Consider the following 16,586-nt stretch of genomic DNA (forward strand, 5'->3'; position numbering starts at 1 on the left):
TGAGTTGTATCTATATATTAAATCAGAGGGCTTCATTTGGACCTTGGAAAATATTTGGAGATGCCTAATGTCTCACTGGGGCCTTGGTGCTTCAAGAAGTATTCTTGCTCCTAGGGTTCTCTAAGGGTGAGGCTTCAGATACTTGAACAGGAGAGAGGTGGGCGGAAGGCTCATCAGTGCGTGGTTTAGTTGGCAGCCTCCTATAGTTACAGCAAGCAGGGAGGGGACCAATGGTGCCAACATATCCAGGCAAGACATGTTTGTATCCCAAAGGTGCTAAAACTCTGAATTAATAAGACCCTCAAGTAACCGAAATAAAATAACCGAAAGGCAGTTTAGAAAAGATAGACAGGAACTGTCCCCCAGCAGAATGGCTCTGGTTGATGCTGAATGTTCTCAGTACAGGGTCTGGGAGAGGTCCCCCTTTCCTATCCAGACAAGGGGCACATGGGGACCTACCCTGGCACAACCCCAGGAGGTGACTTGTTGGGTGGGGCTTGGTAGCCTCTCCTAAAAATTCCAGAGCTTAGGGGACAGGTAAGTTGAGGGCTTCCCAGGATTCAGGATGCTGTTTTGTCTGTCCTGATGGGACAGTGATTGCAATGGTGGTCGGAGCAGGGTACATAGAGTAACAGGACTCAGTGTGAGGGGTAAGAAAAGGGCAGAAGGAAGAGGGTCTGACAAAGTTTTAACGTTTCCTCACAACAAATGTGAGGGGAGATACATACAAAAATATTTGTGAGGGGCAATAATTAAAACACGTGGCCAGAGGGGACAGCAGATGAGGGGACAGCAGATGAGGGGACAGCAGATGAGGGGACAAAAGAGGAACTCCAGAATTGAGTTTAAGCCTATATAAGACATCAGGAGGTGGCAAAAGTGGCTTTTCAACAGGCATGGGGACACAGTGGCTCTTTATTAACCAGAGGACCCAGGATAGGGTGGGTTCTGACTTGGGAGTAGTCAGTGCCACATCCACTTTCAAAAGGAGGGCATCCTCCTCCAGTGGGCTCTGTGCTGTGGCTGGGATGAGGCTGGGAGTGAGGGGTGGGCGGAGAAATGGGGGATGCTCCTGAATCCTGGAAACTGTGAGTGGCAAGTTGAGTCTTCCTACCCTCCTCCACAGAGAGGTGACTCTGGGGTATCCAGAGCCACAGTGCAGGGGCCTCACGTGTTGTCCCTCATCTATCTGATGATAGGTGCACTTAGTCTGACAGGAAAGAAGGGGGCAGTTCCCACACTAGAAAAGAGTAGGTTTGCTATGTTCTGTTTGTTTGTTTGTTTGTTTTTTTAAATACCATAGACACACCGGAAGCACATGTGTGAGTCAGAAGATTCAGCCGTGGAAAGCATAGCCATTGCATAGTATTAAATGAGCAGAGATGGTGAATTCTTTATTTACAATTATTGTCTAGATAAAAAAATTCATAAAAACAGATGAATGGTCATAAATTATTGACCCCCTAATGGGGTGAACTGCCAAACGTACCCCATGCTGCTAGATATAGGACGCGGAAGTGCAAGCTTTGTGTACTACAGTGGGTTCTGATAAACCAACCATCTCCTGTGTAGGTGTATGCGTGTGTGGATGACTGAGGGTGAGTGTGAGGGTGAAGGGCATAGAGCTGCCCCTCATTCCTGACACCGGGAAGCTGATGCTAATGTCGGGCCTCCTTGCTAGTTTCCTCTGCTCCCTGTTGGAGAAGCTGGCTCTACTCTGAGAACCTCTTCCTGCTTGCCCTTGAGGCCTGGCTGCGAAGCCCAAGGACCCTGGTGGCATGGAATGAGGTCACAGAGGCGTGACTGAATGGAGGGCAGGATGAAAACCGTGACAAAGGAGTCCCCCCTAAAAAAAAAAACAACAACAAACCAACCAAACAACAATAACAACGACAAACTCCAAACCAAAAACCTATCCTGTTCCAAGGCTGCCCCAGATTTCCTTTCCCTCCTTGGAGGGGTACCGTGGGCTGGCTCTGATGGTGTCTGTATGGAATCCAGCAGCACATCTAGGGCTGATCCACCATTGCTGGAGAGGCAGCTCTCTTTCCTGGAAACACTCAGATGCCTTCACGACATTCTTCCTGACAGAAAGATTGTGGCCAGGTGGGATGGGCGAACTTTGAACCCCAAACCAAAACTCAAGTTTTTTTCCACAGCCATCCAGATGTGGGCCCTCCCAGCTGACTATGGCTCTTTTCCCAAGTGGCTGTCATCTTGTTTAGTGAAGAGGTCTCTGGGCCTGGAGGAGGGCTGGGGGCCAGACTGAGGAGCGAGGAGCGATTGTGGGAAGGTGGGGGTGAAGGATGGCGTTCACAAGTGAGGCGGGAAGTGTTTGGTTTCCCTCGAAGCACGGGACATCATCGATCATGGTATTCAAAATGTCTTTTGCACTGTACAAGTTTATGGAAAAAGATTGTATGCTGAAAAGTCTCAAAGCAAACTTTGTACTAAATACAAAAGTTCTTTTATGAAAAAAAGCTGAGACCCACAAAGTGCTTAGCAGTTAAGAGGCCGACAGACAAGCTCTTATCGAGTGGGACTACCAGTGCTGTTATTGTTGGGGAGGGGATAGCCACCTTTTCTCACCTGTGATATGGGAAGGTATCAGAATGGCTTTCTGTCTGGGAAAGCAGGGCTTGCTGTTAAAAGGCTACAGTATATATTGTGACTACAGGAAGACAATTTGGTTTAAAAATCACACTGAATACATCTCAATGTACACATCATAAGGTTCATTCGGATCTAAATAGTGCAGAGAAAAAAGGCTATTCTTCTTCAAAAAGAAAAACAAAAGCAGCAAGCCGTACCGACCCTCATCCAGTGTGTCGGCAGCGCCTATGCTGCCATAGATAAGGAAAGAAATGTTTAAATTACTAACTAAAAAAAATCAACACAATAGCATTTGTAATATGTGAACACTACCTCGAGTCACAGACAGCGCCAAAGACAACTCAGTTCTGAAATGCTCTCTGTAAACTCAAGCGAGTTTCATTGAGAGAAAAGCCTTCTACCGGTGCACTACAGACGCTGGCGTCTCGGACCTGGATGGTCAGGCATGTGGCAAACCCGGGAAGCCTTCTCTCCTCTTCTCCCTTGTCTACGGTGGAGCGTGTTGCTTAGCTCCTCAGGATGGATCCTTGGGAGCCATTGGCTTTCTGCCTGAGCTTCCCACAGTAGTGACGTTATTGAACGGAAATAGCAGGCAAAAATCAGAGCATGGCTATTGTAAAACTTCAAGGATGCAATCCAGGGGGATGTGTCTGTTGGGCTGAGCTGTTCATAAGCATCTTAGCCACCAGTGTCCTTAAACCACACAAATATCCAAAGACATTATCTACAGGTTTGTAAACAAATTACATTCTTCTTTTAGGACATAAGTTAAAATAGAGCAATTTAAGCAGAAACAAGGCAACATGCCGGCAAAGGAACTTTATATATCCATGTATATATATATATGTATATATATAATATCTACTTATCTATATACACGTATACAGTCTCCAAGAAGTATACGTTGATATAGATACAAAGAAACGGATATAACCTCATGAGTGTCCGTGGAGTTCTTGGGTTCCATTGGTGCAAACCTACTCTGTGATTTCAAAAAGTTATTAAATTAATCTAGACATCTGAGACCATGCTGGGCAAGCATTTGAAACCTCACAGACCAGTGAACTGAATGAACAGCAGTCTGTTTGCAGTTCCCGCCTAAGAAAACAAACAAAAACCTCCCCTCCCCAACCCTCCAAGAACCAAATGAGAGAGGGGACTGAAAGTGTCCAGGTACATTCATGCTGGGGACGTAGTGGCCGGCGGGTGCATGGCTGGTCCGTGTCTGGTGTCTGGGTTGGAGCCTGGAAGGGCTCTTCTTTTTTAAAAATAATTAATTAGTTAATTAATTAATATTATTTTTTGAAAAACAAAAGCAAAACAAAACCCACGCCACTCTCTGCTCCAGATGACCCCAGGACAACCCTGCCCGTGACCTAGGAGTGAAAAAGAGTTCAAACAGCATGGCAGCCAGAGAAAGGGTCTGTGGGTGGAACCGGGTTCTCTTTCTGCTGTGTGTGTTCTGCCCAGTGCTCCTTGCTGCATCGGGGAGTCGGTGCCTGGAAGGGTGTGCGCCCGGAGGCGGATGGCGGCAGGTCCATGAGGGTGGCCAGGCGACAGGGGCCTCAGCTAAAGCGACGTCTCCAGGCTGTGGATGGGGCTCCCTGGACTTGAAGAGGTAGCTGATTTGCTCGTGTCGGTCGTCAGGTTGATCCCGCTGTCGATGGCGCTATTGTTCTTGTTGAGCGAGGACGGCGGGCTCGAGTTCTGCTTGAGCGCGGCATCTTCTTCCAGGTCGGTGTCATCGATGAGGGGTATGTGAGGCTGGGAATCTTCGATCCGGAATTCAGGATGAGCCATGAAGTTATGGATGGAGGTTCGAGACTCGGGTTTTTCTAACCCTTCATAGAGAGAGCTACGGAACGCCTTCACGACGCGGATCTGCAAGGGAAACACAAGGGTCAGGAGTTGGCTGGGCGCTCCTTGGGAGGAGGGCTGGGGGAAGGGAGGGCACGCGGGCGGCTGGGATCCACAGTCGCTGGTATTATGAGCATCGATGGGGATGGATGGTAGAGAGGGCTTGGGGGTTGCATCCATGAGTTGGTTTTTAAGTGGCTTTGGTTTGGGTCAGAACTATGGTATTAGTGGGGACTGTAGGAAGCACCATCACGGAGATGCTTGGGTAGTTGTAAACGGGAGCATGGTCCACTCCGAAGGGCACCGGACCTAGTGAGAGACTGAGCCTTGTTAATGTCACAGCAGAGTTTGACCATGCAGGGGGTGGGGGTTGAGGGTTGGGGGTGGGGGGGTAGGAAAGAGTCTATTTGTTAAAAAAAAGTGAATCTTCAAAAACCACACACAGTTAAGAAACCAAACCACATGGAACAGGTTACAGGTCACACAGAGAAGGAACAGGAAGGAGAGACAGTCGGATGAGGTGGGATGAGAGGACACACGAGGGCCAAACAAAGAAGGGGACATGAAGCTGAGGCAGCAGAGCAAAGCAAAGCCAGGGAAGGCTTTCTGAGATGCAGGGCTGCAGCAGCCAGGAAGCACAGAGGAGCGCACACAGGACGTTGGGGGCAGGGAGCATGCCACAGGGGTCAGGGGCCACACGCACACACACTGACACACAGCTACACTTGGAAGCCTGCACAATGTGAACAAAGTTGTTTGTGCCCAGCGCCTCTTTCCTTCATGCATTTGGGAGGTAAACACTCGAGTATGGGCTCAAAGCCCTGGCCAGCCATTGCAGATTACTAAGGGGCGCCCGTGTTGCCTGGAGTTTGGGATTTATTGCTTTGTTTGTGTTCTGAAAACACAAAACCAAAAAGAAAAAAAAAAAGAAAGAGAAAAATCTCCATAAACCAAAAGACACAGTCCGGAAGTAGACAGCCAACTCTCAGATTCCCTTCAGGTTTTTGGAAGTGGGGTAGGGTAGGGAGGTTTGGCACTGCACCATAGTGGGTAAGCCAGGAACATCAGGTCCCCAGGCCTTTATTCTCTCCTCTGAAAAATGGGAGGAGCCCGGCCTCTGGTCTCCAAGGCTACAAAGAGCCTTGGATTTGGATCAGGAAGGACCAGGTGGAAGTCCTGGCTTGGCCATTCCTCATTCCTTCCCTGTAAAGAACCACAGAATGTATCTGGTTGTGTTCTAAATTGCCTTACAGGGTGCAGAAGAACAACAGGAACATGTTTTGTGTCTCAAGGGACTTATGGGACTTGGAAAAAAGATGTCTCCTGTTCTCTTCCTAGTGTTGGCTCAGAGAGGGCAAAGGAGAAAACACAAGATGGCTTGATGTCACTGACAGCTGAGGGTCACATGGCCTTGGCCACGGGGACAGGAGGCCTGCCAGAGACATTCGTGGGGAGGTTCTTGGATCCCAGATTAGAGTTCAGTTATACCAGGGAGCTCCTCTGTGGGCCGTGGTTAGGGAAATCCCTGTTCCCAGAGGAAATTTCTAGATGACTCTGACTGCTGAGGCTGTGTCACAGACGAAGGATGACTTTCTGTTTCTAAGCAGCGATGAGAATTCAAGTTGGCATTGATCGCTTGCCTGCTTGGGCTGTGCTGTCTGACTCTTTTTTTCCCCAGTCAACTCTCCTCCTTTGCCATCTCTGAGCCTTCTCTGAGCTACAGCTTCTGCTTGCCTTCTGAAGAGCAGTCTGTCCTGTCTCCTCTGTATACACTAGCCACCCCAGAAAACTCCGCTTGCTGGAATCTAGGAAAGCTGTCAAGCTGGAGCCAGTGGAGCCAGGCAGGCTGAGTGCTGGTGTTCCGTGATACAACTAACTTTGTCTCTGGATTCCCTGTGCAGCTTCTGTAGACTTTTTTTTTTTTTTGTATTTTATAATCTGATAAGTGGGCCATTGCACCCTTGAAAATAATAAATAAATAAATAAATAAATAAATAAACAATGATAAAAGCGGTGTCACCTTACTTTGTCTTTTGTTGTTGTTATTTGTTTGCTTTTAAGGGGTCATAAGACCCTGGCTGGTGTCAGGGAATGACCTTGAACTTTTCACTCTCTCCACCTTGACTGGTTTTCTTAGGGACTAAGGATCTAATCCAGGGCCTTCTGCAGGCTAGGCAAACAAACTCTAGGCAAAACCCAGCTGCTGGGGTCCTCATCTGCAAAATGGGAGTGCAAACGTCCCAGCTGACGCTCAGCCTTCTGAGGCTGACTTGCCATAAAGACACTGGCTGGCTGGAATGCTTTCTATATGAAGGGAGTTAGGGGACGGTGGCAGGCCCTTGTCATGTGACTGACAACGTAGAGGGGACAACACACAATGAGATGAGGCCCCTCCCCCTCCCCCTGGTGTGGAGACAACAGAAAGAATGAACTGCTCTGGACAGGACTGTGGGGACAAGACTTTTCGGGACACCCCGACATGGCCATCTCAAGACTCCACTTCGGTTCTCTCTGCAGCTGAAATGGAAAAAAAAAAAAATAGGGGAAGAAAAAACAAAAACAAAAACAAAAGCAAAAATCTCTTTCATCTCTCCTGCCTGCCTGCTCTAAAGAGGGATTTCAGGAGAGAAGACTGGTGGACTCATGGGAAAGTGGGGCCAGGGAACAAGGTGGGGCCAGTGGGTGGGATTGGGGATGTCTGCTTTCAACAGCCTGGGGGGTCTCTGGGGTGGGCTCCGCATACTCGAATGTTTACCCGGCTTCCAGGAAGCCAAGAGTCTGGGATTGATTCACATTCATTTCAGGCTCAAGGTTAAAGACTCACAACCTCTTTTAATTTCACTCTCTCTTGCTGAACTCTGTGTCCAGGGTTCTCTAGCCCTCTAGGAAACAAAGACATGGAATATTCAGACAGTGGAGAGTTCTAGGGTCCCCCCAGAAGCAAGCCATTTCCTTGCCAACCCAAGCTTGCACCAAATCAGTTACCAGAATGCTAAGGAGAAACCCAGCTTTCCTCTTTGCCATGTCTGCATTGCTCCTCACCACAGATGCCACATGCTGGTAGTTCTTGAAACCCAAGTCTAAAGGGGACATGGGGGCACCTGGGACTGTGTGTGCGCATGTGTTTGCGCGTGCGTGCATGTGTGTGTGTGTGTGTGTGTGTGTGTGTGTGTGTGAAGAGTCTCACCCTTGGCATAGTGAGGCTGAAGTGTTCAATGTGTAGCCTCTTCAGAATTACTAAGGACAGAGATGGCTTGAGACGGTGAGGGATCCGAGGGGCTAAGAAGGGGAGGCTGGCCTGGATGAATGAGGCTGGTGCTGTCCTGGATGACCAGTAGGGAGGCACCACTTCTATGCCTCTGTGGGCTAGAGGAACACCAGGAGATACACCCTCCCTGGTCCCCACTCCTAGGGTGATGGAAGGGTGCTCCCTCTCTGGAAGGCTCTGGGCACCAGCACTGGCTCCCAGATCTAATACCATCCTCTGTGCTATAGAGTCAAGCCTATTTGGAGACTGGTGTGGGGTGGAGCATGAGGGGGCTTCAGAACACACTCCTACTGGTCCCCTTGCTGTGTGTCTTGGCCAAGTGGTGTCTCTGGCTACCCTGGGAAACTCCTCTCCTCAGGTGAGATAGGTGAGGTAAAGGAAGTGGAGCTGTTGGGTGGAGCTCAAGTGCCTGGCATCAGTGGTTTGTCCTTGGATCTCTGTGTGTGGGGGAACCAAATGCAGTTTTGAGTCAGGATGGGAAAAGCTTGCAATTCCCCCTGGGTCCTCTCCTGAGTGCTCTGGTCCCATCCTAAGTGACCATGTCTCCCCGTGTGCAGTGTTTGCCTGGGGCCATCTAACAGCTGAGAGGTGTGAGTCCCCCAACAGAAGCTTCCCCATCCTGGCTCTATCTGATAAACTCTTAAAGACACAAAGGAGAGAGATTTGTCTCCCTCCGGGGCATATAGAGTCAGGCATTTCCTTTAGCAGGCACGCGGGGAGATCCTGCAGAGAGTCTGGTGACCGAGTTCCACCCACCCTTTTGCTTTCTGTCATACCTTCCTATGGGAAGAAAGCACTTTGACCTCTAAAGGAAGTTTCTGTAGTATCTAGAGGGTCCTCAGAGTCCCAAAAGAGCAGAAGAGGTGATGGTACAGAAACTACTCAAGCAGAGGACAAGGGGATGTCTACGTGTCATCCAATTGTGATCTTGGAGATCCAAGTGCGTCTTTGAACCTGTGGCAGTCCTCCTGAGAGCCAGGGCACCCTGCTAAGGAATGGTCAGGTTGTTTTTGAGACCTCACACCCAGTGGAGGGCCCAAAGAGACTAAGAATTACAAACTGGAGTTCAGAGCAGAGGGAATAAGTGGGAGACTGTTAAGGAGGCTAGGGAGGCGACAGAACGGAGGCTGGGTGAGCGAGCTGAGTTTGCTTTTGGCCTCTTTCTCTCTCAGCCCCGAGAAGGAATTAAGGATCATGGGCCAGGATGGTAGATGAGTTTTGGTATAACCCCAGGTAGACTTTCTTCCAATGACTGCTCCAAAGTTAAGGTCACATGGAATGAAGGAGGGATGGGTCTTTCTGGAAGCAAGAGAACAGGGATACACAGGCCTGTCTGTAGAAGTGCGTCAAGAGCGGCCTCCTTGATGACATTTACCCTGGTGCAGAAGGAAGGCCGAGAAAGCCGCCGAGACGAGAGGACAGCTTTCAGTTCTAGCATGTGAGGGCTAAGTTGAGGGGCTGCCAAGGATGCCCTTCAAGGACACATGGGTGCCTGGGAATGCCAAGTGATGTCTCTTGTGCCTAGGGCAAAGTACTTTGTTTAAGGAAAGAGGCGAACCAGGATAAATAAAGAATTGAGCTTGTTGGCCAGGTGGTGATGGTGCACACCTTTAATGCCAGCGTGGGTGATGCAAAAGCAGAAGGATCTCTATGAGTTCAAGGCCAGCCTGGTCTATAGAGTGAGTTCCAAGACAGCCAGGGCTACACAGTGAAACCCCTGTCTAAAAAATAAAAAAATAAAATAAAAAAAGGAACTGAGCTTGAGCTTGTGCCATGGAGCCAGAGTCCCAGCAGTCAGAGCTCAGGGCTGTCTCCATGGGAACACCTGGTGGCTACACTTCAAGCAAGACCAGAGTTGGATTGATGGGGTGGGGAATAAGGAAAGGCCAGCTGAGCGTGCATCACTCCCAAAGGTGATGCAGACACCATCTGCTCACGTGTGCCTCTGTCTAATCTGGGCTTATTTTATGACAATGGGAGACCACTATTCAGCCTCCTTGACATCGTGTATGCCAAGGAGGGCAGTCCCCATGGGATGGTAGTGGGACACCAGCATGGACTGACTATCAGCGGGCTCTCAGTGATCCGTGCCCTCTGCTGGAGGGCTCCAGTGGAAGAACCCTGGACCTGTGCACACATCCTCCCCGCTCAGGGGGGCAGGGAGGGGTGACGCTGGGTGTTCTGGGTTGGGATGGGGTGGGCCATTTAAAATGCATCAAGAGATGGAGTCTTTCTCATCAAAGACCCTGAAGGCTGGCTAGGGCAGCACACCTGTTGTGTCTGTGTTAAGAGGCCGGAACTAAGATTCCATGTACTTTGGGAAGGTTTGAATGGAGGCACCCAAGGCCCTGGAGAGGCACAGCAAAGATTTAGACAGAGCCAAGGATGAGAAGCCCTAGGTCAAAGGTGGTGGTAGGAGCAGACATGCTTGGCAGAAGGAAGATGAAGAGGCACTCAGAGTCCCAGGCTACCTCTCAGATAAGAAGAAAAGGATACCAGAGTTAGACCATCTCTTTTGGGACTAGCATTCACCCTGCTAAGATGTGTGTGCCCCACCATTTTCGACCTGAGATCAGCTGGATGGAACAGGAGCCTTGTCTCTTCCAGGAAGGTGTTGGGACTTTAGCGTGCTCCACCCTCTGTGGGGGAAGGGTGAGTAAAGCAGCTGGTACATTCAGTGTGCAAGGGAGGGACACCGAGATCCTGAAGGGCTGTGGTTTCCTTGGTCTGTAATTTGTGTCTATGACACTGGACTTTGAGTGATTGCTCGGCTCGGCTCGTGGTCCCTCTTGTGTTGAGCTCCCACTGAGACTGTGACCCCTGCGAGGCTTCTACACTTTGATCTACATTAACCCTTTGGCTGACTACAAGACCTCAGTCAGTGAACTCTGACCACTTCCCTCATAGGCCAACCTTTTCCTGACAAGGTAAGAGACTTGAGTGAGGAGCTCTCTGTGCTTCTCTTGGTGACTGGTACCTTCTGGCCTTTGGTGCTGAGGCAGACTGGGGCCCTTTGGATTCTAGAACCTTCTTGACTATGGTGTGATCCTTTGACAGACTCAGACCTGTGACCCGCTGCTAGTTACAGTACTTGACGCCCAGCTAACCCCACAACTGCCTGAGGACTAGTGACCAATGAAACTGTCTTCAGTGGCTGTGGCCCTTCAGCCCCTGGGCCTCACAGTGACCCCTGTCCCCCCATGTCCTCTGGAATCCCGGCCCCTGCCCGCCTGCCCGCCCAGGAGCTGGCGTTGGTGGTGCCAGCGGAGGCGGTAAGGAGTCACACTCACGCCCAGCTGCAGCAGGAGGAAGGCTGGTCGGAGAGGAAAGAGCATTGGATAACGACACGCGACTAGGGCTAGAGAGACTGGCTACGTCCTGGCTCTGGCTGGTGACGGAGGACTGTCTCCGCAGGGCCCCCTGGAAGGAGGCCCCGCTCTTGAAAGTATTGACTACTTCAATCTGCAACGGAGGAGAGAACGAGACAAGTTGCGAGAAGAAACGAACACCACAGCTACACAACTGACGGGTGCAACGTCACACAACAGCCGCAGCCACGGCGACAAGGACAACACCACTTAAAACAAAAATGCCAGACAGACTCCAAGGCTCGGAAAGACGTCTGCTCAGCTCTGGACCCAGCTGTAGGCCCCGGGGGGGTCCCAAGCAGGGGTGGGAGGTAGGGGGAATGGGGTGTGACCTCTTCCCTCTATAGTGGCCCAGGGATTGGGGTGGAGGTGCTATCAGAATGGAAGAGTAGCTTCAGGCATAGAGCCCGAGTGATGGGGTGAGACCTTGGGGTGTACAGACCTTGGGCCAAGGTCTGGCTCTCCTTATTTCTAGCTAGGTGACTTTGGGCAAGTCGTATTTCTTGTTCTTAAGGAATGCCATGCAGTTGGTAGAGGTATAAAGGGCACAGTACCAGGCCCACACCAGAGTTCAGGGAGGGCAGACTCAGTTACTCACACCCACTCAGGACTACAATCACTAGGGGACTACAGTCCTCCTGAGGTGTGAGGACTACGAGGCCTAGCCTCCCAGGAAATAGGGGCTGCCAGGGTCCTGGTCACAGCAGGACAGCCCTGGCCTGTGTGAGGCAGTTGTGAGTCTAAAACCCACTCCCCTAAATGCCAAGTGGGCAGCGCAGAGCTATATGAGTCAAATGAGTCCCTGTGCAGTGCAGGGAACCCCAGTGGAGGGGTTTGCTGCAGTCCACGGAAATGTAGCGATTGATCCATGCGTCACTTGCCCAGATTGCTCGGGCGAGGGATCTGAGGACAATGTCTTTCTTGGTTTCCTGCAGCACAATCATCAACTACACCTGCCCAGGAACGGGGGCCTTGGGGGAACATGGAATGTGCACGTGTGTGGCCTTCCTGTACCACCACGGGCCACACAGTGGCTGCAAAGCTTTAGTTCTGAGGCAGAAGTCTGCTCCTAGCTGGGCAGGCACTGTGCTCATATGTTCTCACGGGTGAGCTTGGCTCGCATGTGTGCCTCTGTGTATGGGGATTTTAACCTCTGTTCCACATCTGGGTACAGTCAAGGGCAATGCTCGGAGACCCTCACAGAGGCAGAGAGTGTGTGCAAATCTGTAAAGGTGATTGTAGCTCCCTAGCTGTCAGTTTCCCTTCATAATGTCTGCCCCTGCTGGTAGCCACCCAGCCACAATAGAACCCTCACTCACCTCAGCTCTGCTAGCCACCCCCATTCTCGCAGGGTTCCCTCTAGAAAACCATGGTGGCTGAGACTCATGTCTACCCCCGGCTAGTCTGAGGAAATAATGGTCTTCCTGAGGCTGCACTCTGCTTGTGCAGCAGAAGTGATGTGTGCGTGCACTCGTGGCTGGAGGGCTGGTGAGGGCTCTTCTGAGACCGTATGATGGACATGGCTCCTATGGCCACCCTCCCTCACATCAGAGTGCGAGGGTACAATGGAACACGCCAGCCACACCCTCAAGTCTGGCCCAGTCCTAGGAGCTCCCCGCACCTGTGTCTGGATCCGATTCAGGCCCCGGAACCACAGGATCTGGCCACGGCGAAGCTCCCGCTCTGCGTGGTCTATCTCCTCCACGTCTTCATTTAACTCCTCCTCAGGAATCTCCTCCTTTTGTGTGAGCCGCCCCGCCTCCTTCAGGAACTTGAGTCTGCTGGTAGGGATGGTGGCAATGACCTGCAAGGGATGTACCCAGCAAAGGGTCAGGACTGAGGAATTTCTTCTCGGCCCCATTCCCTCCTTTTCTGCTTATCTGTCTCCTAGTCACATGTTAAGCTCCCCTTATAACTTATAACCTGTCACCCATTCTAACTGGACTTCTTCTTCTTCTTCTTCTTCTTCTTCTTCTTCTTCTTCTTCTTCTTCTTCTTCTTCTTCTTCTTCTTCTTCTTCTTCTTCTTCTTCCTCCTCCTCCTCCTCCCCCTCTTCCTCCTCTTCCTCGTCGTCGTCTTCTTCTTCTTCTTCTTCTTCTTCTTCTTCTTCTTCTTCTTCTTCTTCCTTCTTCTTCTTTTCTTCCTCTTCCTCTTTCATTTTCCCAAGACAGGGTTTCTCTGCATAACAGTTCTAGTTGTTCTGGAGCTAGCTTAGATCAAGCTGATCTCGAACTCACAGAGATCCACCTGCCTCTGCCTCCCAAGTACTGGGATTAAAGGCATGCGTCACCACCGCCTGGTTTATTGTTTCTTACTAATAGTCTTTTTATTCCACTTATTGGACACAAAAAAGAGAGTGAGACAACGTGGCCTTGAGGAACTGGCTGCTGTGACTTGGCATACCTCAGGAATACCTGGGTCATGTGACCAAGGGCAAGTCATGTTCCCCTGCTGAGCTCTGGACTCCTATTGATAAGGCTGGGGTAGCTTTGGGGTTTGAGGACCCAGGCAGGTACTATGTACCTGCTGTGCAGACCCTTCTGTGAGTGGCCCTCAGGGAGCACAAGGTGTCCTGGACCTGAAGGCAGGATGTATGTGGGATGCACTCATTCTAATTCTTCCTGAAGTGCTTGTCCCCCATGCTGAGGCCTGAGAGTCAGACATCAGAGGCCCCTCATGTGCAGGCAAGGGCTTCACCTCGTGCTCGGGCTCTCTGGAAGTTCAGGGTCAGTGCTTCAGTCTTAGTGCTTGTGAGTTTGCTCCTCTGGATGCTGAGGGACCCCTCAGGATGCAGGTCCCAGGGTGCCCAGGAAACAGAGGAAGGGTCCTAATCAAATTTAGTGCATTTTTGTTTGTTGTTTTGATTCTGTGTAGCCCTGATTGTCCTGGAACTCACTCTGTAGACCAGGCTGGTCTTGAACTTACAGAGAACTGCCTGCCTCTGCTGGGATTAAAGGAGTGAGCCACAATACAAGTAGCCACAACATCGCCATCTTCTCTTCCTTTTAGTTTTATTCTTTTGGGATGGGGTCTGGATATGTAACCCAGACTGCCTTCAAATATGTAGTCCTCCTGCCTCAATCTCCTGAGTGCTAGGATTACAAATGTGTGCTAGTTTCTTACTCTAGCCTAGGGATAACGTGAAGAAGGAAATCATCTTAGACCTATGATGAGTCCACTTCCTGGATGTCTGGGCATATTGGAAATAAAGTCCGTTTAGCTCAGTTTATGGGCAAAGACACTTCTCCTATGTAGTGTCCTGGGGCAGGCAACTAAGATGTCCAGCTATCAGCAATGTGATGGTGTGTGTGGTGTGTGGATGTGGTGCATACATGAAGTGTACATGGATGCCTAGAACTTGGGCAGATGTAGAGAATGAACCAGGCAGAAGAAGATGGAGTGGCCATCAGAGAGCACCTTCAATGTAGGAGATGCTCAGAGACCATAGGCACACCCCAAGTCACCCTGTAACATGGCAGGATGCATCCTTTGCTTTTGCCATCAGGTCACTACCCTTAGGATACCACCAGATGATCCCCCTTTCAGCATGCTGGCTTCAGGTTTTGAGCTGTGGCAGGCCAAAGCACCCAAGCTTGGTGCCTTAGCATCATGCTCCTTACATTAAGTTTTTCATAAGCTTCTACTTAAGGCAAGTCATGCCAGTAACATGGCATCGCCTTTGGACATAAACCTAAGTTAAAACATACTGCTACAATTTAAAATAGAAATCACAAGCAGCAGTGAGATACAGATAAAAGGTCAAAATCAGAGTGCTGGTACCCACATGGCCTGCATTTGAAGCCTTGGACCAACTCAATTGCTATGATGCCCCGTTTTGGGGATAGCTTTTCCTGGTGTGGACATATCATAGCCAGGACCAACCCTGTTGTTCATCTTTTTCCCTTGATTCAAGGCCCCTTTTGTCCACCCCCCCCCCCAGCTCTCCCACGCTGACCTGGCCCCAGACGAGCTCTCCCAGGCCGATGAAGATACACCACATCCACTGGTCCAGCTGGAGCGGAGAGCAGCTGAAGGGCTTCCCGCCAAACTGCACGATCACTATCTGCGGGTCAGAGATCGGAGGGACAGACACGGAGATGGCACGGAGGGCTGGGGAGCCACTGCCTTGCCCAGCCCAGGTTAGGTGGGGGCTGGGTACCTGGATGGCAAACGTGCCCAGAACGATGGTGCAGAAGATAGGGTTCCGGAAGATGCCGTCAAAGACGTTGCGCTCGCCGTGGATCTTGCGGGCATTGATCTCGTTGAAAAGCTGCATCATGACGAAGGTGTTGAAGATGATGGTGTAGTGCTCCGAGGGGGGTGAGTGCAGGGGCGCGTTCCTCCCGCTGTCGATCTGGAACATCTTTTCACCTGCCAAGCCAGAGGGCGGGGCAAGGCTAAGGCAGGGGGCGGGGCCGAGTGCAGCCCGCGGTGCTGCTCAGGGAGCTGATCCTGTCTCTAGATCAGTAGATCTCAACCTGTGGTCCATGACCCCTATAGGGGTCAAATAACACTTCTACAGGGGTCAGATATCAGTTATCCTGCTTACTAGATATTTAAATTATAATTCATAATAGTAGCAAAATTACAGTTGTGGTGTAGCAATGAAAATAATTTTATAGTTGGAGGTCATCACAGCACCAGGAGCTGGATTAAAGGTAACATGGGGAAGGTTGAGAACCACTGTCCTAGATGATAAATGGCTTGGGGCCTGTCACCTTTTCTGTTGCCACATGCATTGCACAGTAACATTCCTTATGAATGTACTGGGAGGACACAAATCCTTGAGGTAGGTCACTATGGCGTCCTAGAGACCCGCGTATTTGAGACCAGGTGCCCAGGCTATGGTGCTCTGGGGAGGTGGAACCAGGGTCTCATGGAGCTCATTTTGGAGCCAAGGATGATCTTAAACTTCTGATCCTCCTGCCTCTGCTTCCCGAGTGCTGGAATTACAGGCAGGCACCATCACGACCTTTTTGTGGTGCTTAGGATAGAACCAAGGGCTTGATACACACTGAGCAAAGGTTCGACCACATCTCTAGCCCTAAGGGAGGTGAATCTCTACAAGGTGGAGCCTGGTGGGAGGTTTCAGGCCATCAGGGGCCTGGGCCTACACCTCTCTGCTTCCTGGCCATGAGATCTGTGTGCCCTTGTCTTGTTACTGGCCTAAAACAATGGTATCATCTGAATATGACTTCCTACACCGAGAGTCCAGATGATCTCAGGGACTTCATTTTAGTGAAGGGAAGCCGACGAAGGCATAGGCTAAGGCACTTGGTTCTCTAAGTGGCTGGAGGAGCTGAGGAAGGAACAGACAGGAAGCAGGTTGTGTGTCCCTCCCCAGGAAAGTCTCCATGAAGACACCTTCCTGGGGCAAGGAGAAGCTGCTAGAAGGGGTCAGGGGAGGGGCAGGTTGCTTGGTCCAGGGCCTCGGCTCTCAGGGCCTAACAAGGCTTCATCAGTCCTGGATGTTGCACCTT

The 16,586-nt window shown here is 50.6% G+C and overlaps 1 protein-coding gene across 4 annotated transcripts in view; it reads right to left on the reverse strand.

The window, feature by feature from the left end:
- Positions 1 to 1,383: 1,383 nt before the first annotated feature.
- The window catches only part of Atp2b2 (ATPase plasma membrane Ca2+ transporting 2), a 312,886-nt gene continuing 297,683 nt past the window's right edge, over positions 1,384 to 16,586 (reverse strand). For all 4 annotated transcript variants that reach the window (XM_050148429.1, XM_050148430.1, XM_050148426.1 and 1 more), the window contains 4 exons: positions 15,266 to 15,477; positions 15,062 to 15,169; positions 12,728 to 12,910; positions 1,384 to 4,494 (listed from right to left, as the gene is read on the reverse strand). In XM_050148429.1, the coding sequence (XP_050004386.1) occupies positions 4,183 to 4,494; positions 12,728 to 12,910; positions 15,062 to 15,169; positions 15,266 to 15,477 (815 nt within the window). In that variant the 3' untranslated portion in view covers positions 1,384 to 4,182. The remainder of the gene's footprint in view (positions 4,495 to 12,727; positions 12,911 to 15,061; positions 15,170 to 15,265; positions 15,478 to 16,586) is intronic.

Source organism: Alexandromys fortis, unplaced genomic scaffold, assembly GCF_014885135.2.
Source record: "Alexandromys fortis isolate MF-2015 unplaced genomic scaffold, M_Fortis_MF-2015_v1.1 scaffold_59, whole genome shotgun sequence".
Lineage (NCBI taxonomy): Eukaryota > Metazoa > Chordata > Mammalia > Rodentia > Cricetidae > Alexandromys > Alexandromys fortis.